This window comes from Temnothorax longispinosus, chromosome 10, assembly GCF_030848805.1.
Source record: "Temnothorax longispinosus isolate EJ_2023e chromosome 10, Tlon_JGU_v1, whole genome shotgun sequence".
NCBI classification, from domain to species: domain Eukaryota; kingdom Metazoa; phylum Arthropoda; class Insecta; order Hymenoptera; family Formicidae; genus Temnothorax; species Temnothorax longispinosus.
The window spans coordinates 2176500-2204223 of NC_092367.1; the positions used below are offsets into that span (position 1 = coordinate 2176500).

General features: G+C 42.0%; 1 protein-coding gene across 4 annotated transcripts in view; it reads left to right on the forward strand.

The window, feature by feature from the left end:
• The window catches only part of Trim9 (E3 ubiquitin-protein ligase Trim9), a 99857-nt gene that overhangs the window by 44558 nt on the left and 27575 nt on the right, over window positions 1–27724 (forward strand). For 2 of the 4 annotated variants that reach the window (XM_071790405.1, XM_071790404.1), the window contains exon 3: window positions 1058–1114. The exons of the other annotated variants lie outside the window; for them this stretch is intronic. In XM_071790405.1, the coding sequence (XP_071646506.1) occupies window positions 1058–1114 (57 nt within the window). The remainder of the gene's footprint in view (window positions 1–1057; window positions 1115–27724) is intronic. 4 annotated transcript variants of the gene reach the window in all.

Genomic DNA, 27724 nt, shown 5'->3' on the forward strand with positions numbered 1-27724 from the left:
GTTCGCCGATCCACGGCGCCGCGCGGCGCCGCGCCGCGATTCCGACCGGCTGGAATTTTTTCAATTAATGGCCCGTGTTGTTCCGAGATATAACCGTTCGACGTGGGAGTGACGAGCACGCGCGCGGGCACGGCCATAAAAATATTGCGAAATCCCGGGACTGACGATTGAAACGAACCGTTTGTTCGCTGTTGATGGAGGAAATTTACGTCGACGTAGTTTCGACGCGTACGTTACCGTCTGGCTCTTTCGCGTTTGGATTCTCTACGCTCCGCGCTACCTTATTTTGTTACGACGCTCCATTTAAGCTTGATGAATATTCATGATACGCATCTTTTGTTATCGTATTTGAATAGATTAAAATTTCATTCTTTTAAATCTGGGTAAAGTTACTAAAGCACTGCTATTAAAGTACATAATTAAGTACTATTTAAAGAGTATAAAGTCGTGTTTTTGCGAAATAAAAATAAATAGTTCGTTTGCGCTATATAGTGATAGATAACACATATCTGGTAGGTAGTTAACAAATCGACCGTAATTTTAGCGTATCTAGTTGAAGGATATACGAGTTACCCAGTATCTCCTCGGCGTGTGAAAATTTCGAGCTAATATTTGTGAACAGAATCATTTTGTCCGCAACACCGGTCTGACAACGATAAGACACCGATAAGTAGCTTCCAAGGTAAGCTGTACATTATGCACGAAGTCTAGTGGCACAGTATGATAGGAGCTCGAGCCGCGCGTTTCGCCATCAGCATTCATATATTCGGCCCCCCCGAATCCACACCCTCCGGAAAATCAATACTTAATGAAATCAATGTCGAGACACATCGCTCTATTCGGATTTGATTCCTGGTCTGGGAGACGCGTTGATGGATTTATCCCGGATAACAAGTGTACGAATTCGCGGGTTATTTTTGGACGGTTCCTATATAATTGCCTTTAGCAATTTGTCAATTTACTTCCAGCGAACGAAATTCTCTCCTATTACAAGCGCTCCGATTTTCCGAATAAGAGACACTGCTATAATTAACTCACGACGCTATGCCTTTTCCAGACTTTCGAGAAACGGTTGAGAAACGAGGAATCGAAGCAAATGCTTGAAAAAACATGGGTAAGGATGACAGAGCATTTGCTTTCGCTTAAGATTTAAAACGTTAATACGACGTGATATGGATATTATAATTATGTAAATGTACCAATGCTTGTGGACACGTGCCTGTGTCTGGACATTTGTATCATTTTAGTCCTTAAGTAAGTTATAACGCGAATTAAAATCAAAGAGTCAAAGATAAAAATATATATTTGTATTATATTTTTATCTTTGATTTTAATTCGCGTTATACTTATTTAAAAACTAAAATGATAAAGGTATTCAAACATAGGTCTTTAAGTGTCCCGGCATCGGTACATTTACCTTACACGCTTGACTGGCTAAATTGTTGATAACTATCATGACAACAGACCGACACAGTTTACAAGCGGATATCTTAAAGTATTTCATAGAAAAAAATAACAAATAATTTGTGCAAAAAATATAGACTGCTTTTGCTGCATATCTATTTTTTTAAACGAATGCCTTTTTTCTTCTATTGACAACCTTTGAATGTATTTTTGTATAACTTATGTAACTAATACTTCTTGGAAAGATTTCTTTTTTTTTACATTACGGCTAATTGTGATATATCATCCATAAACTTTCACAAAGTGTCGCTTAACGTTTAACGACACGAAAGATGCGATGATAATCACAATTCTCTGCAGTTGGGTTTTCTCTTTAGAATCCTCCGTTGCTGTTACTCGTAACATGTTGCACCGGGTTCTCTAGTCCCGCATGAAAATTAGCTTGCGGTAATTTCGAGAGTGTCCGCGACGAAGGGGAGGGAAGAGGAAGGGCGACCCGGAGCAGCCCGCCATCCTGACGTTGAAGTTTTAAGGTCGGCAGCTGCGTCCCAATTCGGAGCGCGCGACCATGTAACGTTGCTTTTACGAGGCGTATTTACGAGATACCGTTCGCAATCGCGTTGTCGTGTGTGCCACGCCGGCGAAATTCGAAGAGTTTCAATCGCGCCGCCACTGACGATGCATTTGTATTCCGGCGGATTATACGAATCCCGGCTGTCACGGGGTAGAATCCGTCGCTGGCTTTACTTACGGTGAAAGCGGGCCACGGTCGGGAAGCCACGCGGGGGACATTGTCAGCGTCTCCGCGAGGAATCGAACAACGATTTACCCAAGATGCGAATATATCGCGACCGAATTTTGCGAACTCCGCTCGCGAATTGTCGAGGGAAAGGCGGGAATTGTGTGCGAGGTCGAATGGTGCATGAGAAAAGTTGACGGGAAAGGGAAAATTATATAGGACCGTTCCCATGAACGTTACTTGAGAGTGACTGCCGCTTTTCCTTCACGAAATCCTTTCCTTCGCGAAGAGAGATAGAAATCATTTTCCTCCACAAAGAGATAGAAATCATTTCCTTTACAAAGATAAATAGAAAATCAATTAAACTTTAATTATTAACTTAATAGTTTATGCGAGTAATTTATTATTTCTTCTCGTCCTATATACATCTTATTAAAAGATTAGCTCTTAAACTTTAATTAATTTGCAGTACATATAAGCGTAATACATAGAAGTTATTCCGGAATTAATATAGATTCCATATAGCAAAACAATAACGCAATTAAATATTTATCTCTAATAAAAGTTAATAATTAACGCTTAATAAAAATAATTTAATAAAAATTGAAAAAAATACGATCAATTATACTGATATTGTGAGTCGTTTTCAATGATTGTAAAATTCCTTTTGTTTCTCATATACTAATTTACATGTGGGCTTCCTGATTAAACTATAATTTATGCTGCCAATATCGCGAATATATTTTCCGTAATAAACTATTGCGGAGGAGGGGGAGGGGGAGGGGGCAGAGAGTCAGATGTTGTTGCAAATTATTATCACCACAAATTCGCGTTTATGTAGGGGTACAAAGTTAACTCGATTCACCGAGTAAATGTCATTAATTACCAAAATTAATCAAAGGGAGAAAACGTAGTATATATACCATTGCCGTTGCATTGCACATATCGCGACCTGGACGGTCAATATAATATGCCGCGCGTGTTTTCCATCGGCCGCGTCTATTTAGTTTTCCCTTCCTGACTTCCAGTACGCGCTTGCCGTTGTATACGCAGCGCAGCAATTGCGAATCAGCTTTGTACTATTTTACTCGTACGGAATTCTGCAAACACCGCCGCGCGCCGGGGAGAGAATGGCACGGGTATTTGCACGGTTTCGGTACGAATAAACTAGTTCGTAATGGATAATAACATGGAGGTATACCCAGCTATAGATCGAAAATTTGCGTCGGCAAAAATCCAACCAAAGGGCTAAGTAGTAATACGCACGAACGTTGTAATTTTGCAGATTTCAAGGTTTTGGTAAATCCTTTGAAGCTGACCCGACGTAAGTTTCATTCTGACGGTGCATTACGGGAATCACGGAGGATATACGGGGAAAAAATCTGCGAACAAATGTTTTATCTTACGAAATGTGCGTTAGCGGCGTGCACTTAGCGCGCGAGTGCACGCGTGCAAACGCTCGCTATTCGGCCGCGGCCGATAAACGAGAAGAGGAGGAGGTGGGGGCGAGAAGGGAGAGGATTTTCATAACGCGACGGGAACTTTTTCCCAGCGCTATCAAGAGCGAGGGAGAAAAAGATCGGCGGCTGTCCGCTAGATGTTTGCCGAAGTTCGGGCGCGTGTGTGCTCCGCGCTTTTTGCTCTTCTCCTCCCACCGTATCCGATCTCCTTCGTCTCCCCTCGCGGCATCCTGCTCTGGTCCTCCCCCGCGCAAACAATGTGATGCGCGCAGCTGCGGCTCTCCCGACGGAGTGACTTTTTTCCGCAAACAAACCGCACTGCCACCCCCGCGTTCCTCCCTCGGCGCGAGGACGAAAGAGGGAGGAGGGCTGGATACGGAGAGAGAGTTAGTTTTCCTCTCGCTTAAATATTCGCCGGCGCAACGTCGGCCAGGCCTCGCCGACCGGAAATGCTCTCCGCTGCCGCGGACGTGTTCTGTCGACGGGGCGAAATAAAAGAAGCTAACAAAAAGGGAGAGAAAGAGAGAGTCCGATGAAAATCGCGAGTGCGGAATTTCATTTGCGCGACCATTCTCCCCGTTCGTTTCACCCCGATGTATATCTCGCGGCGCGGTACCCCCGCATCTCCTAGATGAACAATGTGCATTCCACAAGAATCGACTTGCTGATCCTCGATCTCTCGAGCTAGTGAACCCCGCGACCGTGTGCGATGGCCGTGTTATTACGGGTCACCTCTTTAATCCTGTCGTGACTAAAGGGATTACATATTCCGGATCGCACGGGTAATTTATAGCCTGACATCGCGAATCTAGTCACGTTAGTATTTTTTTTTCAAATTTGCAGGGAAATTGCGGGACATCGGTCTCGAAAGAAGCACTACTTGTTTATTATAATTTCATCATCTCGATACTCTGAAAATACACTTCGCGAGGAAATTTCTATCAAGTGCCGCACAACTTCCCAAGTTTTCAAACATTTCACGTCTCGGAGAATTGTACGATCGTGCATACTACGATCTCATCCATAAAAGTCGCGATGTGCCGCCGATGCAACCTCTGAACTTTGCCGGGAACCCTGCGTCGCCCCCGCGAGACACCCCGCGGAATGCATTTCATGGGAGAATTTCCGTTAAAGTCCCTACAACTCCGGAAGTTTTCGCGTCGCCTGAAATTTCGCAGCGAACGATTGTCCGATCGATCACGATTCTCGTAAATATCATACGATTTCATCAAGACGTGAAACTCGAGAATCGAACTATTTCTAGATCGAGCGGGATAAGTCTGATAACCGATCGGGCAGGATGTCATTCGAAGGAGGGGAAATAACTGGCGTCATAATCGAGAAGAAGATCCACCGCGCAAAATGGGACGCGCCATCCGGTATCGATCCGATAGATCGCTCGTTGCGAAACGAGGTCACGTCTTCGCCGACGGTTTTACACGCCTTCTGTGCTTACAAATCTAACGGATGTGCCGAGAACGCGCGCGTTCGTTTACGACGTTTGCGCTTACCTTTTACGATGTCCATATCCCTCCTCGTCGATCGAAAAATAGAACAGCTAACATACACGTTTCGCGAATCGCGCTACGTTCCCGAAACACGGTGTTGCGTCGCAACGCGATCGAGAATCGGCTTTTACCTCACGTTCGCCCATGACACTGAATGCATAATAGGAGAAAGCCGCACCGATTATTGTGGAAACACGGCAATTTTAGTTCCTCGTTGTACGCGCCGCGATGGAAACGTTTTATGCCTTACGTGCACGGTTTCTCTCGAAAATCGAGAGAAATCGCTAGCTAAAAAAAAAAATCTTTCGTTAAGTACGAGTAAAAGTTTCGCGTCTCGAAACTTTGATTATATGTACGCCATTACGTTGAAATAGACCTCTTGTTTCAGAAGTTTCCGTAGCTGAAGATAAAGCTTTGGACAAAAACGGCTGTAGATAGATAATTTTTTTCACTCTGCTGTCGCGGTAATTAAAGTGAATTCAGTCGTGATCAGAGATATAGCGCTATCAAAGCCAAAACAGATGTCTCAAGCACGATTTCTTCCGTTTTTATCATTAATTTAATTTAAATTTGGATGACATTTAGATACAAGTTTTATATAAAATTTTATTCATGCGCTTTGCGCTTTATATCAAAAATACTGAGTTGAATCAGATTAATGAAAAGGTCACGTATTTGCATGGAATAAAATGTTCATAGAAAATGTTGATATAAACATTCTTTTATATTTATATTCTAGTATAAGAAGTATATATTTTTAGACATTTTATTTTTAGGGATATTTATAGGGATTTTTAAAAATTTCCATTTGATTTCAAAGTGCGAAATTCTAAAAGTATTAACATCATATAAGTTTCTATTAATCAGATAAGAAATAGGTTGAATATCTTCGTTGGTCGACTCGCTTGCTCGAACACGCGTTTATGAGTCGCGCAGACGAGCGCCGTAATTATTGCGGAAATAAATGCAACGATCCGAGTTTCCTCCGCATCGATCGGTGCGCGTGGGGTACCTAACCGTGAAAAACGTGCTTGGTGCGCCAATATCGAGCTCGGGAGGCTCGAAGGGTCCCGCGGGCTTCTCTCTTTTTCCTTCTCTCTTTTTCTCCTTTTCCCACTCGAATAGGGCGCGTCCCTTCCGTTACCGAGCGCGAGCATCCCTTCCGCATTGGCGCGAAAAACACAGCCGTAGTTACAGATACACACTCGTGCAATTACGCGGCGGTACCTCGGAGGTATTACGGGGGTACACCCCTCGAGAAGTATCGGCTGGGTGTCGAAGCGCGGGGATGCATTAAAAATGCAATCGGCGGACTCTCGTGACCATCGTTGCACATGACACCCGCTTTTATGCACGCACGCGTTTTATTTATACGACCGCGTATTACGCACGCGGCCATTTGCGTTTACACAGCCTGTCGGGGCGAGGTTGGCGAGAGGCAACGGGCGCACACAAGCGAAATGAAATATTTTTACATTTACCGGCAACGATACCGGTGGATTTGCGGCGCTCCGTCAAACGCCGACCGGTCGAAACGCCACGAGTGCGCTTGATGTATCGCCCCCCCCCCCCCATTACAATTATAAACGTTTTAAGCACATCTTGCTATGATAAATTGCTGCGATGAACAGACATGGGTAGCTTCAAATATACACACCGGTGCTTTTCGAGCGCGTCGGTCCTGTGCATTCAAAAGCAAATATTTTTCAAATGACGCGCAAAATTTCTATCGGAGCTTTATTTCGACTATACACAGCAAATTGAACATATATTTTTGAACATACATTGTTTATTTTACAGATAGAGATCTGTCAATATGTGCTTCTTTAATAGCAGGCCGTGTGTTATTTGAAATAGATGTTAGGCATTTGTTCGAGGAAATTGCACGTTATCGTCGTGATAATTAATACATGTTCGCGAATGTGGCGTTAACTGTTTCTAACGCGAGACGTTACTTCATTTTCATTAGAACGTGGCTATCGGTAGATCGCGAAATGCCTAGGTGGAAAAATACCAGTTTATCGTTAATTACTTGTTCTACAAATTTGCGCGCCCGGCTTGTCGTCGGCGCAACAAGCAAATTGCGTCCAAAGTCCCGGCATTGTATCAGTCGAATGCATTTCGTTTGTTTGCGTTACACGTGAAAGTAATCAAAATCCAAAGGACGCGATTCAAAAAGGTTATTTTATGCCCCTATGGCTGACTGGCAAAACCCGTGTGCTATGCTCGTGAAAATTTTATATCGTCGGCGTCGGTTAGTTCGCTTCATGCTCCCTCTCCGTCAGCTGTATATAAATAATCTTGTGCAACAGCAAAAAACCACGTGTGCTACATCCCATCTTTCTAACGCGGAATTATTTTTATTCGATTTCGATAGCGAAAACGTTAATCGATTTTTCTTAGCTTTTTAATCGCTGTGTAAATTAAACCTCTCGATCTGATGTTTGCGCGCGTAATTTGTAAACGATCGCGTTGTAGTCTTTACGCGGGTGAACTTGAAATTTAAGAATTCGCCAGGAATTCCGCGTTCTCCGTTAAAGTACCCTTCCTCCATCCGTTCGATATGTCTCGCGACACGTCGGCAATAGAAAAGCTCTTGCTCTCGCATTTAATTTCGCATCACGCGCTCGGCTTAGCATCGCGTAAATACCGAAACGGTCGCGTTCCTTCGTGCTTATTTGTTCTTACTCGGGAGTTTGCCATCCCCCGACTCTCCCTGAGTCGGTCCGCTATCGGTTTGTCCTTAACTACGTAAGTTACGGGAATGTTTTACGATGTTGCCCCGCGACTCTTGCGCGGAAAATCGGGGAGCTTGCGAGTAATGGCCGGTGTTCGATAAGCGCTGAGTAACGACTTGGGGCCCCGTTGTGGTGTGCGTTGCACCGTTTGCAGTTTGCTTCGCGAACGTGTCGCCGCGTGACTTCCCTGTGCGATTTTCTTCGACGATCTGTCTTCTACGCTTTCGGGACTTCGGAGACAATATGTCCCGGTGAAGGATTAATGTTCTCTGCCGAGTTTATATATATGTATATATATTCCTGGCTTACAGAGCTGTCAGGTATCATCTCAGAATTTAAATAAAGAAAAATACAATATTTCAAAGTCAATAAGTATAATATATTTTTTATTTTTCAAGAGTAAATTACATTAAACTCTACATAAAATTAATTAAATTAATTTAATCAAGGTTCTATCGAAGGTTTTACATGTGGTATTCGAGAAATTGTTGAATGAATTGTTTTTTTTTTTTTAAAGCTGCGCTGTCTGCACTGATTAAATGTGAGATTCCGCGAGAAACCTTCAAAGGCTGAAAAACGAATCACCATTTTGTTTCCGTTATATGTAGAGACCATCCAATCGTCCGGCACGCAAAACGGCCGGCCGTCATGCTGACCGTATCGTGCAGGACGGTGACAAAGCAAAAATCTAATCTCCGTCGCGGACCCTTTTCCCGAAGAGTTCAAAGGACGCGCGCGTCGTGTCGTGTCGAGGCGACAACACGACGCGACGCGACGTAATAGTGCGACGTAAATCATCCGGCACAAACTTCGTTTGCGTGGGTAATTGGATAAATACGCCACGCGCGGACGCGCGATTTGCGGCCCGCGGCTCGCTCGCGTGACGGCGTACATTTATATGACGCACCGCGACGATCAGGACGGCGAAAACTCCGCGCCGCACGCGGACCGCTAATTGCGCTCGTGGCCTGACAATCGAAGACGGATCGCAGCGGCGAGCGACCGCGGATAAGGTCGAGACACGAAAGCGAGAGAAATGAAGTAACGACTAGATACTCATTTGCAATCAGTTACGGTTAGTTTAATGTAGTTATATTATTAAGGACGAAAAGAGGAAAAATGTTAAAGTCTATTTTAAATATTAAGTAGAACGTAAATGATGTATATGGTGCATCAAAGAAGACAAAATTGAAATCGACATTTTGTTAAATTGTTAAAATTATCAGATATATAAAAGAGACAATATCCAGGCACGGTAATTGGCTCGTGATAATTTATATTATCAGTCAATAAAATTAGCGGACGTTTCGACCCTTTTTTGGATTATCTTCAGCGCAATGTTAATAAATGAAACGCTAATTACAACAGTCGAAGTTTAACACAGTCAAATTTGATGAAATAATAAATCTTATACGGGTACGTTTATTTATTTTATCAAATTTGACTGCGTTAAACCTCGACTGATGTAATTCACGTTTAACTTATTAATATTGCGCTGAAGATGACCCAGAAAAAGGTCGAAACGCCCGCTAATTTTATGTATTGACTGAGAATATAAATTATTACGCACCAATTACCGCGCCTGGCTCTATTGCTTCTTTTTATTTATCTGATTTATTCAAGAGAGCCTTTATACACTTCAATTTATTAAAATTATATTTTTAAGTAAACGCGGACGTTAATTTTATGGAATAATTATTGCAACAGAAGAATCTCTTTGATTAAAAAACGCTCGTGTTGAAGGAAGACAATGGATGATTCCTTCACAGATAGTTTCATATATAGTAGACACTTCTCTCCCGACTACAATTCTTTCTTCCCGAGTAAGGAATCTTTTCGCGCACGTCCATGCAGCTTTCGCCGCTAAGAAGACTTTACATAGCGAGAATACGTGACGGACGAACGTTTAGGGTCTAGCACGCCGTCGGAAAAGCGAAGAAAAGCGGAAGAGGGGGCCCAGGACACCCGACGGCGGGCGCATGCTAAACGCGAAAATAAGAAAAGCCGGTACATAGGTAAAGCAGGTTCCTATGTAAGAATAGCTAATCTAACCCTCTGTACATATGTACCATACGTATATATACCGTGTCCCGGAGCTGTGATGCTCATTCCTTTCACCGACCGATTTCAATCGTCAATACCGAATAACGGGCTATTCAGGTGTTCAATTGCTTACGATTCGAGAGTCGAAATTTTTCAATAAAACAATTTGATCGCGAATTGGTAGAGCAATCCGCAGACGGAAGATGCGGCGGCAATTCTGAAACACCATTTATATCTGCACGTATGTATGCTTATTTAAGATACGGATAAAACGTTGCTACAGAAGCTTACATCGTGATTGTGGGTGCATCTGTATTGGTGCCTTTAAGCAATTGAACGTTGTATTATAGAGAAAGAAGAAGTCAGAAAAGAAATATCTTTAGATACATAATTCTAAACTTTTTCGAAACATACAATTTGCCTGCTTCAATTTCTTGACAATTGTTATCGTATAAGAATAAAGAGACTTATTGTTAATTCTGCGCGCGAGCAAGCTGTCGTTCAAGCGCGCAATGTTGCCGTATATCGTTAGACCGTGTGTGCTTAATACGATGAGTCGCGCCGCGCGAGACAGCGAGCTCGCAACCTACGCGACATCGTGATATTTCTTGAATTATTGCGATTTCAATCCGACGTTCGTAATTTACTTCTCCCCGGCATGATGCTCATAAATCATTCCATTCCGGACATAACATCTCCCGCGTTATGTCGACGACGGAAGCGCAGTCGTAACACAGCCAATTACCGCCTCGCAAGCGCCTAATGCCACTCCGCGAGGCAGCTATAGCACTCTCGAGTATTTCGCTTCCCTCGCAAGTTTACCGTGCAGCTTTTCATCCGACATAATAAATAGGCAACCCTAGCAACAACCCCGAACAAACGAGATAAACTTCGACTCGGGCGCCGAAGAATCGACTGCGGCAAAAATTGAGCGCGACGGAGTAAATTTCGAGATTGCAGTCTCGATCGAGATGCCTTAAATATTACGTTAGCTTTCACTGGCGGAGTTATCTCGGATAAAAATCTTCGTACACACCAATTTCCGCGAGAATTCCAATTTATGCACAGTATACAAACAAACCGGATATTTGCTTTTGTAATGAATATTGTACAGAGGCAATTGTATTTCCGCAGCTTCCAGGGATTCGCGAGGAAAATTTCTTCGTAAAGGATTCGCGAACTTATATATATGTAGTGTTTTATAGCCGGTGCCACCCCTCCGCGAGAGTTCCCAGTTGCCAATTTATTTTTATAAAACGCTCATTACGTGCCCTCGTACCGCCGTCGTTATGCATCGAACCTTTCCTTTCGTGGCTCCTACAACCTACAATCGCTCCCAAAGATCATTCCGCTCGTCCGTGTCCCGCCGTTGCTCGCGTGTTCGTGTCATAAAGTAACGACGTGCAGGGTCATTCCGTCCTCTCGTTCCACCAAAGTCGAGGAACCAATTGCGCCTTGTGCTCCGGGAACTTCTCCAAGAACGCTGGAAAACGCGGGCAATTCTCCCTGCAACGGGCATCTTTATGCCGTCTCTCCTCGAGATAATCGAATGGCATTCTCGAAAATGATTTCGGTCAGAATTACCGTGTAATAACGTAGGAGAGATATCGGAAGTGATTTCACGACATCTTTATTTATACTGCTAACTCTCTTACGCAATTAATTTCGTCTTTTCGCGATAGAAACTTGTTGGAAATTTATTTGTGAAATAAAAGTAATTATATTTCTCCTGTGCCGCTTGATTTATCGTTTTTATTTGGGTATTCTTACACTAAGAAAAAATCCAAAAAAATATTTATTAGGTGGCTTCTAATAGCATATTTATTTATTTTTTACACATATTTATTTAGAATTAGATATTTTTATTTCAATTAAATAAAAATATCTAATTCTATTATAAATAAATATGTGTAAAAAGTACAATAAGTAAATAATACTATTAGGAGCCACCTAATAAATATTTTTTTTGGATTAAATTATGTTTTTCTCAGTGTAACAATATGTACAATTATACGTTTGGAAAGGTAGATATAATTATATATGAATTTTTAGATGTGCGAAAGATAAATATGTGATCTTTTGCGTTCGGAACTTGAAAGCAAATTCCAACTTGAGCATAATCACAAAATTCGATAGCTCGCATCTGTTATGGACACGAGCTGTCCCCAGCAACGTTTTAGCGTGATTGAGACCCGCCATCGCTCATTCTCGCCTTGACAGCGGCGTCATATCGCCCTAATGTGGCCCATTTTAGCTTTCCGCAGAGCTTTTTTCGCCGGGAAATTCATTCGTCGTATTAAGAAAAGAAATTCTATCGAGTCTCGGTTATTTCTCCGTCCGCAAAACTGCTGACTTTCAAGAATATTGAAATAAGTAGCCGAGTATTATCCTTCCAATTGCACGTCCCAAATAAATTTCACCGTTTACGCCGCGCGAAATGATCGATATTCCTCCTTCAGGGATTCATATTTCAATCAAATAGCAGGTGGGCCATGGAAAACGGGTGGAAATTAAAGTGAGTTGCCCCTCCTTCCGCTGTTAACGAAGCACTTTCGTTCGCCCTTGTTCGCCCGCGAGTTTATCCGACGCCCTTAATGCACCGGCCTTACCGGCATTATCCGAACTTATCCTCGCGCGGTTCTTCGGACAATTTGGAAAATGAGCTGGGATAAGAAACACCTGCCGCTGTATTCGCAATTAAGCGCGCTGATAATTGTCCGCGGCGAACGAAAACCATCGTTTCCGTTCGCAAAGATTTACCGAGTTAAAACACGGCGCGTTCGCGGCTTTTCCAGTATATTTTTTTTTACACCTGTAGACAGTTATTCTATAATTGCTTTTATTATCTCGTTCGCGGTCCGAATGGATGGTCGCTTAACGGTTCAAGGATTGCAAATTAACGTAGGTATCGCGTTGCGAATCGATTCGCGATGCGAGGCCGGCGCGGCGGGGCGTTTCAATTCAAATCACAGAGAAGCGTGTGCCCGCGAGAGCGTAACCACGTTGCTTAGCTTTGACTCTTAAGCCTGACGGCTTCGGGGAAGGATAATAGCCTCGCGTCTGGCTTGTCCACGATAGGTAGAACAAATATATGTATAATTAATTCTCTCCTCCGACGCGACGCCCCTCGACGAGCGTTTCTCTCGCGGCGCGAGACGCGCAAACGTTCGTCCGGCGAACTTTCGGGGTCGAAAGGGTTTAAAATAAAACGCTCCCTTGGTGGTAGAAGCATTTTCAGACGGTCGTAGCCTCGTCAGATAATTTAGAAAATGGCACGTGATAAAGGGCACCTGGTGTACCTGCCCTATTAACACGTATTAGAGTAATTATCGCGATTGGGAAGTAACGAGCCGAGGGAGTCTCGTTTGCGCAGGGACGACCCGGAAACTTGGGACCTTCAGACAGTTTGCTCCTCATCCGGATGTTTCCTAAACTTCGGCTATCTGAAAAGCTTGTTATGATAATGCTACTATGGTTAATTAGTTGCAATATTTAAAAATCACATTCTTGAATATAATTGAAGCTATTTTCACCGACTCTAAAATAGGACATCTCACACATAGGAAATTTTATAATTAAAGAAAGTTAAATTGCATCTCGAAACGTATTTTACGCGATATTTTGTCTGGATATTACACTGCGCACTGTTCGTTACAATCAAAGTTGTTTTACTCATGGGCTTAAAGTGCATAGCGAATAAAAGGTCGTTCCGTGACTTTTCCATGAGATTTTCCATTTCCATGTTTATCGTCGTGTGAATCTTTAGCCGACTGAGAGGGAATTTTATCGATTAAATAACATTTAGATTGAAATGTCGCTTGTATATAATAAATAAAACACGGCGCGCCCTCCGATTATACACATATACGACAGCGATATTTCTGTTGTTGATGTAACGTGTCGTGTAATAAAGTATCGCGCATATTATGCATTTTAATAATTATGATAAAACGTCTCTCTTGAAACTTTATTAATGCAAACGATTGCCAGGTGTATTTTCGCTCGACGCACGAATGTACTATCGGAAATAATAAACGCATACGAATAAAGTACCGACGAAAATATTTTTAAGCTTCGCGAAATTATTCATTGCGTGAAAGGAATTAATAACACGGAGCCGGTTTACGTGGCTATTGTGCATTTCGCGTTTTCATTTCAGCCGCGGAGCATAATCCTCTTCGCTCTTTAAACGCGACGCTGACCCTTCTCTCGGGTCGGAAAGGGCCAATTTGGCAAACGAGCCACGATAAAGGACAGCTGTTCCGCGCTAACGGACATTAATAATTGATAATTATGTCAGTAACGCGGAGTAACGTCGTCTGGTGAGATTAGTCGGGAATTCTGTGCAATTTGCAATGGGTAATCGCGTGCATGTGTCGCGCGATTTTCGCCTGCGCCTAAATTTTTCATGAAACGCGCGCGTGTTATATATTGTGACCAATGTTCCCTTTAATTTTTCACGAATGTCAACGGAAAATATTTCACCCTCGACTCTTTCGGACGTTTAACCACGGCTGCTATTATTATTTTTTTCCTTCCGCCGTTTTCTCCTTACTTGACAAATAAAAATACGCATATTTGTAACAAAAATTATATACATACACTGAGGAAAAAATATTTAAATCCAAAAAATATTTATTTAGGTGGCTGCTAATAACTTTATTTACTTAATATAATACAAATATTTATTTAAAGATATTTTTACTTAATTTAAATAAAAATATCTAATTCTAAATAAATATGTGTATTATATTAAGTAAATAAGCTATTGGCAGCCACCTAAATAAATACTTTTTTTAGATTTAAATATTTTGTTCCCAGTGTAAATATATACATATTTATATAAGTTTTTTGTTTCTGTAATATTATAGTTAATAACTAATTTATCTGATTAATATTATCAAAGTTTTAGTATATGTTCCGATAATCTTTTCTACTTTTATAAGATTTAATCGTAAGATAAATAATTGCAAATTGCTCGAAGGAGTAATGTTCTATTTCAGATTTTTGAAGAATAATTACAACTTATATAAGTTTGATTGTCTCACGTTTGGCAATTATCCTTCGTTTTTCGGCGACGCGCCGCGATGCCAAATGACTCGACTTATCGCCGAGGATCCTTGCTAATCCTCTCCGCGACGGTGCTAATTAATCGCGCGCAAATTACCATTAATTCGTCGGGATTAGCGGGGATTCTTTGTGCCGTACGGAGACGCACTCCGCGGAGATTTATTACGCCGCTCTAGATTAAGGTACCGTCTGTTTTTCGGACGGTGTGCGGGTGCGCGCGATAATACGATCGCGCCCCAGCACTCGTGAAAATTACAACTCTCGCGGGGAATTAATTCGAACACGAGCGGGACGCGACGGTGATGTTCGAGTACCGAGTGGAGCTCCATTTTTCCGACATTTTCCGCGTATTCGCACATGTAATAATAATATTCCCGATGCTGCTCTCACGTGAGTGCGAAATATCGCGCATTCTTTTCCAGCGAGTAATATTGTGTAATTACGAGCGCACTGCGCTGGATGGACGGTTTGCTGTAAAGAACTATTAGACAGATACACACGACGGACAGAAATATTTTAAAACAGGTCTTCTCTCTCTCTTTTTCTTTTAATATAATTATTAGCGTAATAAAAATTTCAGAATTTACAGCAGATAGAGAGAATATATAATTCTCTTAATAAAATTTAGAATATATTCTAAATTTTATTAAGAGAATTATATATTGCTGAAAATTACATACACGTTTTATATAATGTAATTATTTATTTAACACTTTATCTCTGTGTATTGAAATTTATTTCATTATTAATATTTTTAAAATAATTTCAAGAGTATAAGATATTTGCGCTCAAAATCAGTGAAACTTGACTTTTTTCAGATATTTTGAAAAAGTAAACAGCTCTAAATATATTACGTAAAGATCTCGCGATTTTGAGACGATTACCAAATTTAGCTCAAATCAACAAATTTTTTTCTTTAACGTATCAAGCCGTAATTTATTAAATCGTGGAACATTGCGAAGTCCATGCATACATATATATATATCTATAATTACGTGTTTTTGTCGAAGCATGTTTCCAGTTCATCGTAATCCACGTCATACAGAGAATAAATTGAACTTGGAGACCGCGCGCCGGCTGCGCGTATTTTATTTACATTTCGTTCGATACGATTTGTATTCCATAGTGCTATGAGCGCAATATAATATGCGGCGGCTCTTTGATTCGACCGTAATCAACGAGATGGTAATTAATATTTGCATTACATATAAAAACGATGTGTTTCGATACTTCGTTGACGCTTTAGCGACGGACCTGCCGTTATTTATTAATAATTCCGCACGGCGAAGTATTTCCACGCTGAGAGGGGCTTTCACGTTTTATACTTTCGCGTTAAACGCGTATGCATAACGGCATAATTATAACTATTTTCGAGCGTGATAGCGCTATACATGCGCGTTTCGGTCACATTTACAAAGCTTCAGTTCCCTGTTCTGGAACGTTACGTTTTTGCAGATGCGAGATATATACTGCTCTGACATCACCGATATATTAGACTTTCTGAGGGCGAAAGTCGGCGTTTCGTTGAGGCAAGCAATTGGCACGTTTTAACATTCGCAGTTAAATGCAGGTAGCTCACCTTGAGCGTGCGAAAGTCTTCGGCGAGCTGACGGAAAACGGCGCGGAGAATTTATTTCCTGCACGTAGCGGCAGTAAACGTCCGGGAAAACATGTTCTCTCGGTGTACTTAACTTACGGTATTCCGCGGGCCGATCTCATATAATGTACCGCGTCCACCAGTCATCTCGAGAAAAATGATTATCCCCCGGGTTCTCTATCCCCTGATGACGTCTGAGAAGCGAGCTCAACAGTATTTTACGCGAGGCGCTTCTTCGCGCAGCGCGGGAGATCAGACGGCTGATGCAATTTATTTTGCAGTTTGACACGCATGGAACGGTGCTGTACGAGTACGTTTACGAAAAGTAATTACTGAGAGTGGGATAAGGCGATTCGCGTACGAAAAGTAGAAGAAAACCCTCTTGTAAGAAAACTTAAGTGAATTTGCAAAATACAGAATGTTCGAAGATGTTTCACCGCACAAAGTTGTAAGGTAAAAGTACCAATGCCGGGATACTTAAGACCTATGTCTGATGGATACCTTTATCATTTTAGTTTTTAAATAAGTATAACACGAATTAAAGTCAAAGATAAAAATATAATACAAATATTATTTTTATCTTTGATTCTTTGATTTTAATTCGCGTTATAACTTATTTAAGGATTAAAATGATAAAAATGTCCAGACATTGGTACGTGTCCAGGCACTGGTACATTTACCTTAATAATCTTCTATTTATTGCCTATGTAACAGTAAAATAACACGGTGTAATGCGATACCGATTCCGATTTCCTTGCAATTTTCATAAGAGACGCGGATGCCGGTAAATGCAATGCAAATAAAACAGGGTGTTCGAGACGAGACGCGACTGATTGCGTTCTTTCTTCAAAAATACTCGAGGAGGAATAAGAAGCGCCACCGGAAAGATATCGGGGGCGGGGGGGGGAGAATGGTGTTTCCTATTTTCTTTCTATTTTCCAGGCACAATAGTCGCCGGGTTTTTTTATACGTTTTCTCGTACGAGAGACGCGTATCTCGTTTCTGCCTTTCTCGTTCGATCCGTTCAGCTCTCTTCGTCGGTGCTCAACGACAAGATGCGGGAAACAAAAGCGACGGAAAGGCGAGAGTGAGATGCGCGCCCCTGCGCGATACAAAAGCCACGCGTCGCGTCGACTCGCGCCGTAATGAGCTCCTTGCACCCCTTTCGTATCATTCCATTCCTTCGCAACTGGTTTCTGCGAATGTTTCAACGCGACGCTATCTGCGGCCGCGCCGAGAAAGCTGAGGCTCTCCGCGGCTTTCACGCGAATCAATTCTGCATGATTATTTCGCGGATACCATATACAGGGTGTTTTACAAATTCCGAGGTATATCTCTAAAATTAGGAGGCGAAAAGGAGTATTATTTAGGAACATTTATTTAGAAAAAAAAAAAAACAGTTTTTTATGCAATGTTGGAAAAATTGAAATACTTTCCTTCTTTTTCTTTTTATTAAAAATTGATTACAAATTTAAGTTTCATGTACCTTCTTGTAACTTTTTTATTTCTTTATATAGAATTAAAACTTAATAATGTCTTATTTTAAATTCTTTAAAATATATATGTTACGAGAAGAAAGATTTTATCGAAGTTTTTCGCAAAAAATTATTTTATGCATTACGGTGTGTTAGTTTATTATGCGAATATCGCCGATTTTTCTCGGAGGAAAATCTGGCAAGAAACACGGTAGTTTCGTAAGCCGCGTAACGCAATTAATTCCGCGCAGCTGCACTCAGCTGCACCTGGAGATGAACTCGTCGATCGTGATAATTTCCATCTCCCAGGAGAATATGCGACTCCTATTACAGGCTGTTAATGGAACAACGTCTTCCTTCCTTCAAGGAGTGGTTAAAGGAAATTCAACGTTGCGTCCCCCGGGATCGCGACGGCCGGGAGACACGACTAATTAATGCACTAATTAAACGGTTCAGTGTATTATCACGAGTTTTTGGCGAACAATTTAAAGAGTACGATATGCTATTCACTCGCAATGAAATGCTCGATTGGACATTATTTCTGAAAACTTGCTGAAACAGTAGAAAATGAACGGCAATTTGCGTGCGGAAGCGGAATTTAAGGGCTTCGACGCATTTATGCGGGATTATGCAAATTCGATGTCCTCGCCTCCGTTCGAATGCGGCTCCCGAGCAGCGTCCCACCCTCGGTATCATGACGGTAAATATGTATCTGCGAGTTAAGCGAGAGTTATTTTGTGCCTCATAGATTCTTCAACGGAGGATCTCGGCAAAAACTCCACGCGACGGTTTAATACGTTGAGTTAACAAAAATGTAAGCAAGAAGTGAGATATCTGAATATAAATACACTTAGATTAATGCAGTCATTATTTTATGACAAGTATTATCAAGAAATATTAGCATAGATTGATCTTTCTATATTATAGTTTATTAAATTTTAATTTAATCCACTTTTGGACATTTAATTTATAAAAAATGGCGTTTATCATTATTGAAATTTATGAAGATATAATATTGTATAATATTTGCATTATTTACATATCATTTTTACACTCTTTTGATAACTTATGAAGCTTGCGTGACTTATGGAAATTTAATGGCGACGACGCGAATAGTGTATTCAAAGGCGAATAGTTTCTTTTATCTCTAGGATGGCGTATAAGTGCGGGTACACAAGCCCATAAAGTCGCGAACATACGGTTACGATCGTAATTTTTTTTCTTGGCGCAAGTTGTACGCGTTCGCGTGCATGCAAAGCGGCGCTTCTTGAAAGAAATATGTTATCGGTCATGTTCCTCGGGGTACATTGGAGTTTCTTTATACCCGCTCGCTAAATCTCCGTTGTAACATGCAAAGTTACGAGGCGATGAAATCGCAGCCGAGAAAGCTGATGAAAATATGAGAATTAGGAAGAGGAATTTCAGTGATTTCTCAACACGACGCAGTAAAAATTAATGTTAAGATAAATGAAATACCGTCATGTGAGCGATATTATATTAGAGTGGATTATATTAGTAGTACTTACGTACTAATTATGCATATAATCGAAACGAGAGAGAACAATATAATTATATAGTAATACAGTTTGAGGTGTATCAAATATCGATAGGTCTATTCTCCCCCAACTCCGGTTTACCATGGATTATAATACAACACCGAATATAACGTTATATAAAGCACGTGGTCCGGCGTTGCCGGAGCCCGACGGGTGGGGAAAAAAAATGTCAAAACTTCGGCGAAATGTTGACGACGGATTTTGGAAAAATCCCGGTATCCGATTTAAAAAAAACTCGCAGTTTACGGACGGTATAACCCCGGGTTGTGAACGCTGCGGCTCTCACTTACGATTTGTAACCACTGCTGCAGCGCGGCGTGTACAATTTTTTTTCCTTTTTTTCTCTCTCCGGGAGGTTTTTTTTTGCGCGCGCGAAATGCAGGAACGGCCGTGATTTAGTGACACGGCGCCCCGGCGAGATATCGTCGTTTCCCCAGTCGACATTGAGCGTCGGATTTATAAGTCGAAACGCGCGGGGAACGCTCGCGAGCACCAAAGTTCACCCGCGCGTTCTCGTATCGGACCGCCCGATATTTCGGATTTATCAATGCCCGCCCGGTATTTATGAGCGCGTTGTTCGCATCGTGATAGGGGCACGATATTGCGTATTTACGTGCGACGTTATGCGCGGCACGATACGCGGATGATTTGACCGATATTTTTCCTTACTTTATCTTGCGTCGTTCGATTTGACGCCAGAACAATTGCGGGGGGATGCAGAAGCGAAGCTCAAGATCTTTTTCGAATGTTGAATTAAAAGCGCTCGCTCTGTAATCCCGAAACGAAAGAAACGGTCCGAAGTTCCGTGTGCCAGAACCCCTTCCCAACTTCGCTCTTTCCCATAAATCTTGCGGAATGGATAATACGAGTTTTGCTTCTGCATTCCTGAATCGCTGAGTGGTCGATATTTCCTCGCGGACTATTCCTTTGACTGGCCATGAGAATTGAAGTAACGTATATAAGGGACGTACGGGCTCGTATGATATAGAAGAAGTTCTTGCATCGCTTTTATATACTTGATTTTACGAGTTTCAATGGATTTCAGAGAAGAATTGATCGCGTGTATCAAGAACCATCGAATAGAAAATAATTGAACGACAATATTTCGTGTTCGATCATTTTGCTCGCGGAAGGTATCGTTTTTCCATAACCCGGGATATTGAAAATTCTTAGTCGTTTTGGAATCGGTCATCCTTTACGTGAGTTCATATATCGCTATCGCGTTTAGAACGCTCAGACGGGTGACGGTGCAATCGACAAAAAAAATCTTTGCCTCGTGCAACGCGATACGCGGTACGACAGAAAGAAAAAGAGCGTTTGCATGAACTATTTTTTAGTACAATATTAAAAAAAATAATCTGCTTATGCGCCAAAAATTAAAAAATGTGATCCAGGGTAATTACAGTGATCGTATCCACAGAAACCGAACGTCGTCCAATATTTAGAATAATATATGGCCTTAAATTATAAGACCATGTATTATATATCGTTATTAACAACTTTTTTCTCAAATAAACTCAGATGCAACGCATTAGAAATTATTCTGCTAAATTAATTAAGATAACAACACCAGAATGCTGAGTACACCTGGTATTTGCATCATATATGGCAGTCCACTGAGAATCTTTTAGCCGAAGCCACGTTCTGACGTAAACCCCGACGCATTTGTAGATTAATGAGATGGATGAGAAACGAAATATGATGTATCGATGTCATGGCAATAATGTTCTCCGATAATCGGCAGCTTGTGTTTATCGCGTTTATCCAGTTTCTCGCAGTTAATATATAAATTACATTTTGCAAGTTGGTGCGAATATTTTAATGGCCCTTGACGCAGTTAATGCTATACTGTTTAATTCGTCAAATTATACTCAATTTGAGTCATTTTTAACCATCCTTACACGGAAAAAAATTTAGCTAAAGGATTTGCTACTATACGGACAACTAACATTTTTTGCTGCGAGAGCTAATTATTAATTTTGCAATAATAGCAAAACCTTTTGCTGCAATAGCAAAGTTCAGTAAAACTGTTTGCTATTGCAACAAAATGTTTTGCTATTATTGCAAAATTAATTAGCTCTCGCAGCAAAAAATGTTGGTTGTCCCATATTTAACAAATAAATTTGCTGTTGCAGCAAAACCTTTTTTTTCCGTGATATTAGGTCGCCCCCCACTGCTCCTACTCCAAATATGTTGTCAATTTAACTAAAAATCAATGGAGTTAATGTAATACTGTCTTGTGTTAAAAGAACACATTTCGACACAGTAGTTAAAAATAACAAAATGTTATTTAACTCAAAGTATTAGTTTTTTCTTTCTTTAATATTTAACAGTGTATTTGTATTTAAAAATCGGAATCATACGTAGGTAGAACAACTTACCTGTTTAATCTGTACGTTCGCAGACATATGCTTCCGTTGCGCTGAGGTCACGGTCAGTGCGAAATGTGGGTTTACAATCGGTCGGGAATGTCGCGGAAACACAACAGTGAATTTAAAATAAGGGGTTTCATCGCATATATTGTAACATTGCGGCCGCCCCACAGTGCGGTCTGCAGATAGTGCAGATTGCATGGAGGTATTAGCCGTATCCCCTGGCGTTCCCCTCTGCTTTTCGCTCATCCTGTTAAAAGAACACGACATTTCCTAATGGACGTAAATTGTCTCGTCGTCGCGCTATCGTGGATTCTCCTCTTTTATTCGTCCGATCCTGCATCATCATATTGTTACTCTTTCTCTCTATTCCTATTTCTCCCTCGCAGGGTCGCTCGTGAATACGTTAGGTAGATTTGTGAACATCTTGTACGCGAAAGTTATAACGTCTCGTAAAATCATTTGCTTTCGAAGTTTATTTTAGCGAGGATAATTATGTCTATCCGAACAATAACAATAATCGAAAAGCTTACAACAATAATATCTACGACTAATAATTTTTTACGTTTTTTGAAAATATCTCTTACGCTTTTTGTGAACTTGCCAATATGTATTTTGGTTGGGGAAAAAAAGCGCAGAGTTTTATACACCTTCATCACCATTTATGCGCTTCGACGCGTTGTTTGCGAGAAGGGACGAGGTTTTTGCTTCGCAGTTGATTAAAAGACGTAGATACCGTGACTATAGGGGAAAGGGGGCTGGACTCTGACGGGGGGGGAGGGCCTCCCGATGGTGGTCGTGAGGTAGTAATTCAGAGGGTGCTTGTATACCGAGGGTGCAACGCGCCCCGTGCAATGAAAGCAAGCAACGTTTTTGGCGCGGTTCGTAGGGAGCATAATGGCGCTTTAACAGTCGACTCATGGTGAACTTGAAATTATCCGTGAATCCCGCAATCCGTTTCTTGTTTTACAACGCTTCGTCGCGGAACGACATCGTAAAATACAAACGGCGCGAACGTAACGATGAAAAAAAAAAGGGTCTTTTTTAGGAAAATATAAAATAATAGGACAGAGAGAGAATTGTAATATAATAAAATTAATTTTACCGAGTAAGAAACATTTTACTTCGCCAGTAAATAATTAACAACTAAGACTTTTTAATCGACTCAATTGGCTATCGTCGTCTTGACAATCGACCATTGATTTTGGTCTAGATTATCGTCGAGACATTTTCGAAAAATTAATTTCAATGCATCAAAATTATTATGAAATATTAAGAGGGTTACATAATAAACTTTTGAAAACCGCGTAATAAAGCATCAAAGCGACCTCAATACGCCACCCTTGCGACTAATCCGCTGTGCATCGGTTTCTCTCATTCGACGTGCGTGTTGTTTCATATAGTCGCGTGTGCATCCAACCGTTGGCATTCATGCGCGAGCTCGCTATTCGGTGCATCTACGCGGCGATAGGCCTATCGTGTTTACGCAGGATGGTATCCATGCGCGAGCCCGCTCGTCCCTTATGGCAGGCTCGAGCACGTTCCGGTAAGGGCGCGGATAAACGAGCCTCCGTGACGATAAATAGATGCGCAGGGTGGTACCCTCAGGGCGGAACCGGTGTATTATTTCGAAAATGGATGTAACATGGTTCTCGTTATGTAAGCTATAAAAACTGGGGGATCGATATCGGTAGGCATTGGTCGATAGATTGAACTCGAGGAATCTTGAGCGAAAAAATTTTATTGAAATATACACAGTGTTATAGATTTTATTTTATGTTATAGATTTTAGACGCTTTTTGTATATCGGTCACATAAATGTTAGCTAGCGTTTTCTGCTAGAAGCATCTAGTACGTCGAGTTGTTCGATCGTCCTACCTCTTGCTCCACTTTATTTTCACACACCCACTCTCTCGAAAATATTCTCTATTCCAACGATGTACTTCGCTATTTTCGCCCTCGAGTGAACAGCGAAAATCACTTCAGACAGATGACCCTGTACAAGAAGGGTGGCACTATCTTCGCCTTTCCTGCCGCGCCACCCACCCTTTCAAGTCGAGAGGGTCGAATTGCGTGGGCTGCGACTATATGATAACGGGCTCGTGCGCGATCTTACGTCGGTCGGCGAAATGTATATGCGCGCGAGAATGAATATCTCACCGCGAAACGTAGGAGAGGGAGGAGAAGGGAGGAGGAGGAAAGGCTAGAAATCAAGGCGGACGGAAGGGGGTGCATTCGAGTGACCAATTATTCCGGCACACGAAACCGATTCTCTACGAGACGTCGAGCCACGCCTGGCGTAGACAATGAGGGACAACGGTGATAAAAGCACATGCCCCGTCTGCTTCCATTTCGCTCCCGAATGACTTGGGACACGTGATGAAACGACGCTGCAATTCAGGAATGGCAAAATATATATTACCGCGCGCGCGCGCGCGTCGCATGCTCTATTAGCGCTATATCGGGGATAAAATGTGCCCCGGCACTTTTTAACTTAATATCGCTCGCACTTGCCGGGCAATGCACTCTCTCGTTTTTATAGTAACTTCGTTTCGGCACTAACTAACTTTGACTTCACACTTTGACGGATAATTCTTCAATATCTGACTCTGTCGGGAAGAGTGAATTTGCCCGATTTAATTTAATTTTTGCTATTACAGGTAAAAAAAGGGAACTATTTTTGTAAAAGTATTCAGTCAATGTATAAGTATATGATATCGTAAAATGGAATGGCACGATACTCGCGCTCGCACCTAAAACCGATCGTAGTGCGCCGTTATGGCAAACAGCGGGTGGTATGCTACATTACAATAGCTGGGTCAGAGAAATCCCAAGTGTTTTCGGTCGCAGATCGCGATCGATCTTGGAAACAATGGCAGGGCTCTCGAGCTTAATAAGTGCAAGGGTGCTTTTGATACGTTGCGCCGCGCGAAAGCGCCTCGAGGGTTGCTCCGCGGAGCACCCTCGACTTTTGTAATTATGCTCGCGCCGTCGTACGGTTTGATTGGCGTTCTTAATTAACAAGTGCATTCGCCGCATTCTGGGCTGCAACTAGACGTGCATTATCTCGACGAAAATTGACTCTCCGCGAAGCTGCGGGTCTCCGCGCGAGTCTCGCGATTCGCTTTTTCGCGCGGAATAAAGATCAACCGGCAATCGACGACTTTTTTGCTTTTTGCGCCGCCCGACTCTATTTGGCAAAACCCAGTATTAAACTCCCGGCCAAAGGAGAGTCATGAAAATTCATAGTACTCTGCGCGAAACGTTATTTTCTCGCAGGGAGGCCGTATCGCGCAGGATTACACGACGGCCGAATAATTTAAGCCATGGAAAATGGAATATATCATCGCGTAATATTTGTTTATTAGCGTTCTGCCGCCGTGACTTCAAAAGATGAATTTTTACCATGCAAAAGGACAGTGGCGAACGAAATAAGTATTAAATTTTTTACTTTGCATCTGTAGCCGACTCGCGACATAAATATTTAATATTTCTCAGAGGAATATTAGTCGTATATAGATACACAGGATAAATAACAGCTTGCTCATATCGAATAAGTAAAACGCTTATAGATATTAATATAATAAACATGTACAGGAAATGCTCCAATCCGATGGTGTTAAATTAGATTCGGTATACCCAAATTTTCGTGGATTCTCCCCTCGTTTCTTTCCAACCGCGATTCGGCTAAAGTAACGGGAAGTGCCGGAGGAACCTTGGCGGACTTTAAATGGAATTACGCGTGAACCGCGCGAAAGTATTAAGGATCGATTATTAAAGCGAGATCGCGCCGACCCTCGCCGCGAATCTGACGAGGTCTCTCCCTCGCGGCTTCCCTTTATAGGTGTACAACGCGGTGACTGCGGTAATTAATATAACAAAGGGTCGGGGGAAGCGTTAAAGGGACCGCATGTCGGGAACAATCTCGCGGCATTCTCTATCGGGTCGGCGCGGTCGTCGCCTCGCGCGCGACTCGAACTTGGCGGAAAGTTGCGCTGAAAACTGCGGAAATTGCCGGGCGCGGCCGACGTTAACTCGAAAGGAGTAACTTAATTACGCTCGAGCACGAATCGCCGTTGCAAACTTTTCGTTTGTGTCGGTGCGTGATGTGCGCTTGCGCGCACGTGGGGCTCGCGTGTACGTGTGCAAAGGGAGGAACGCTCGGTGGAGAACGCCCAAGGCAACGGAGATACTTCCGCGAAACTTCGCGGGCAAAAATTCATTTTGGCTCGCCATTATAGCAATAATGAGCTCTGACAAGCCCTTCATTCCGTAGCTTTGTTGCTGCGAATTAAGAGGTTGGACGTAGGATTATTATTTTCGTTATATCTTCCGGTTATCTTTCGATGACACGTCATGACTTTATGTACACAGAAAAAAAGTGTTAAATCAAGACTTATATATTCTTGTATTATATAAACAAGAATTTATAATCTTGAAATGAGATATGAATTTCGTTAAACCGCGAAGAAAACTTGTTTGAATGAACTCTCTAAATCTGAATCTCTAAATCTGAACAGTACTGCGAATCAGTTAATAGTCACTGATATCAGTATAAAGTATGCCACTGATTCAGAAAAGTGGCATACTTTACACTGATATCAGTGACTATTCACTGATTCAGATTTAGAGAGAAGGTATTCATATAGTTTAATCAAGAAAAAAATTGAAATAAAAAGTTGAAATTCTTCTAAGAAGATTATAGATTTTTGCTTATATACAAGAATATAAGTCCTGATTTAACACTCCTTTTTTTTCTGTGTAGAATGTTGTTCCGCTAAACGTCAAACATATTTTTGAAATTCAGCAGTAAAATAATTTTTTCGTTAATAGCTATAAGCGAAAAATTTCTGATATATCAATGGATTAATATTTAAAAGACAGGCAGAGAGAAAAATTGCGCAAAAGCGGCCAGGCTCGCGTGTCCAAGACAGGGAGATATCCGCTGATTACGATCGCGGGTGACGGCTTAATCGAAAATTAATCCGAGCCGCGCGCGCGGTGCTCGAAACTTTACGGAGGACACGATTCCATTATCTGCTTTTGGGTCATCTCCAGTATACATGCCATTCGTGAGACACGCTCGTTTCGATGTAAATTGAAAGCGGTCGGTTGGCGATCACCAGGTTGGCGCGGCCGCGCGGGAATAATTGCAAGATTAATCGGTCCCCGTTCGCCCGATAGAAATATCACCGAGAGTTCTGTGTTTAATCTTTTCTTGTTCCTCTGTTTTTTTAAATTTATGTTCTTTCGAGCCGGTTTCCCCATCCACACGCCTCGCCCGTCGGGATTAATCGGCGCCGCGAGAGGCACCTTCCGGTAACGTCTTTCCACCTTTTCCCGTTCGTTACCGTTTGCCCTGTAAATACGACGCTTTCTGAAAAGCGTTTGCTGAAAAGCATCGGCCAGATTTAATAAGCTTTCGCGTGCTGTTCGTTAGGATTTTAACGAAGCTTTCAGCGCGATGAAAGTCTCCCGCGCCGGTGATCTCCACGAGTTGGATAAACTCAGAGGCTGGCTTTTTTTTTTTATTACGGATGCCTCGGTATTATATATGTTGGCACATTCTGGAGGAAGTTAAGGTTTCGCTGGGCGGTTTTTTCCAACTTTTATGATTATTATAACGAGCGTCGCTGGCCGACTGTTAACGAAGTCTTTGTGGATCGACTCTTGGCCAATTAACGTCGTCGAGAAAGTCGAGCGCTTGCCACAACTGAGACAATTCTTGGGGCGCATTTCGCATTAGACTCGTCGAACGAGAA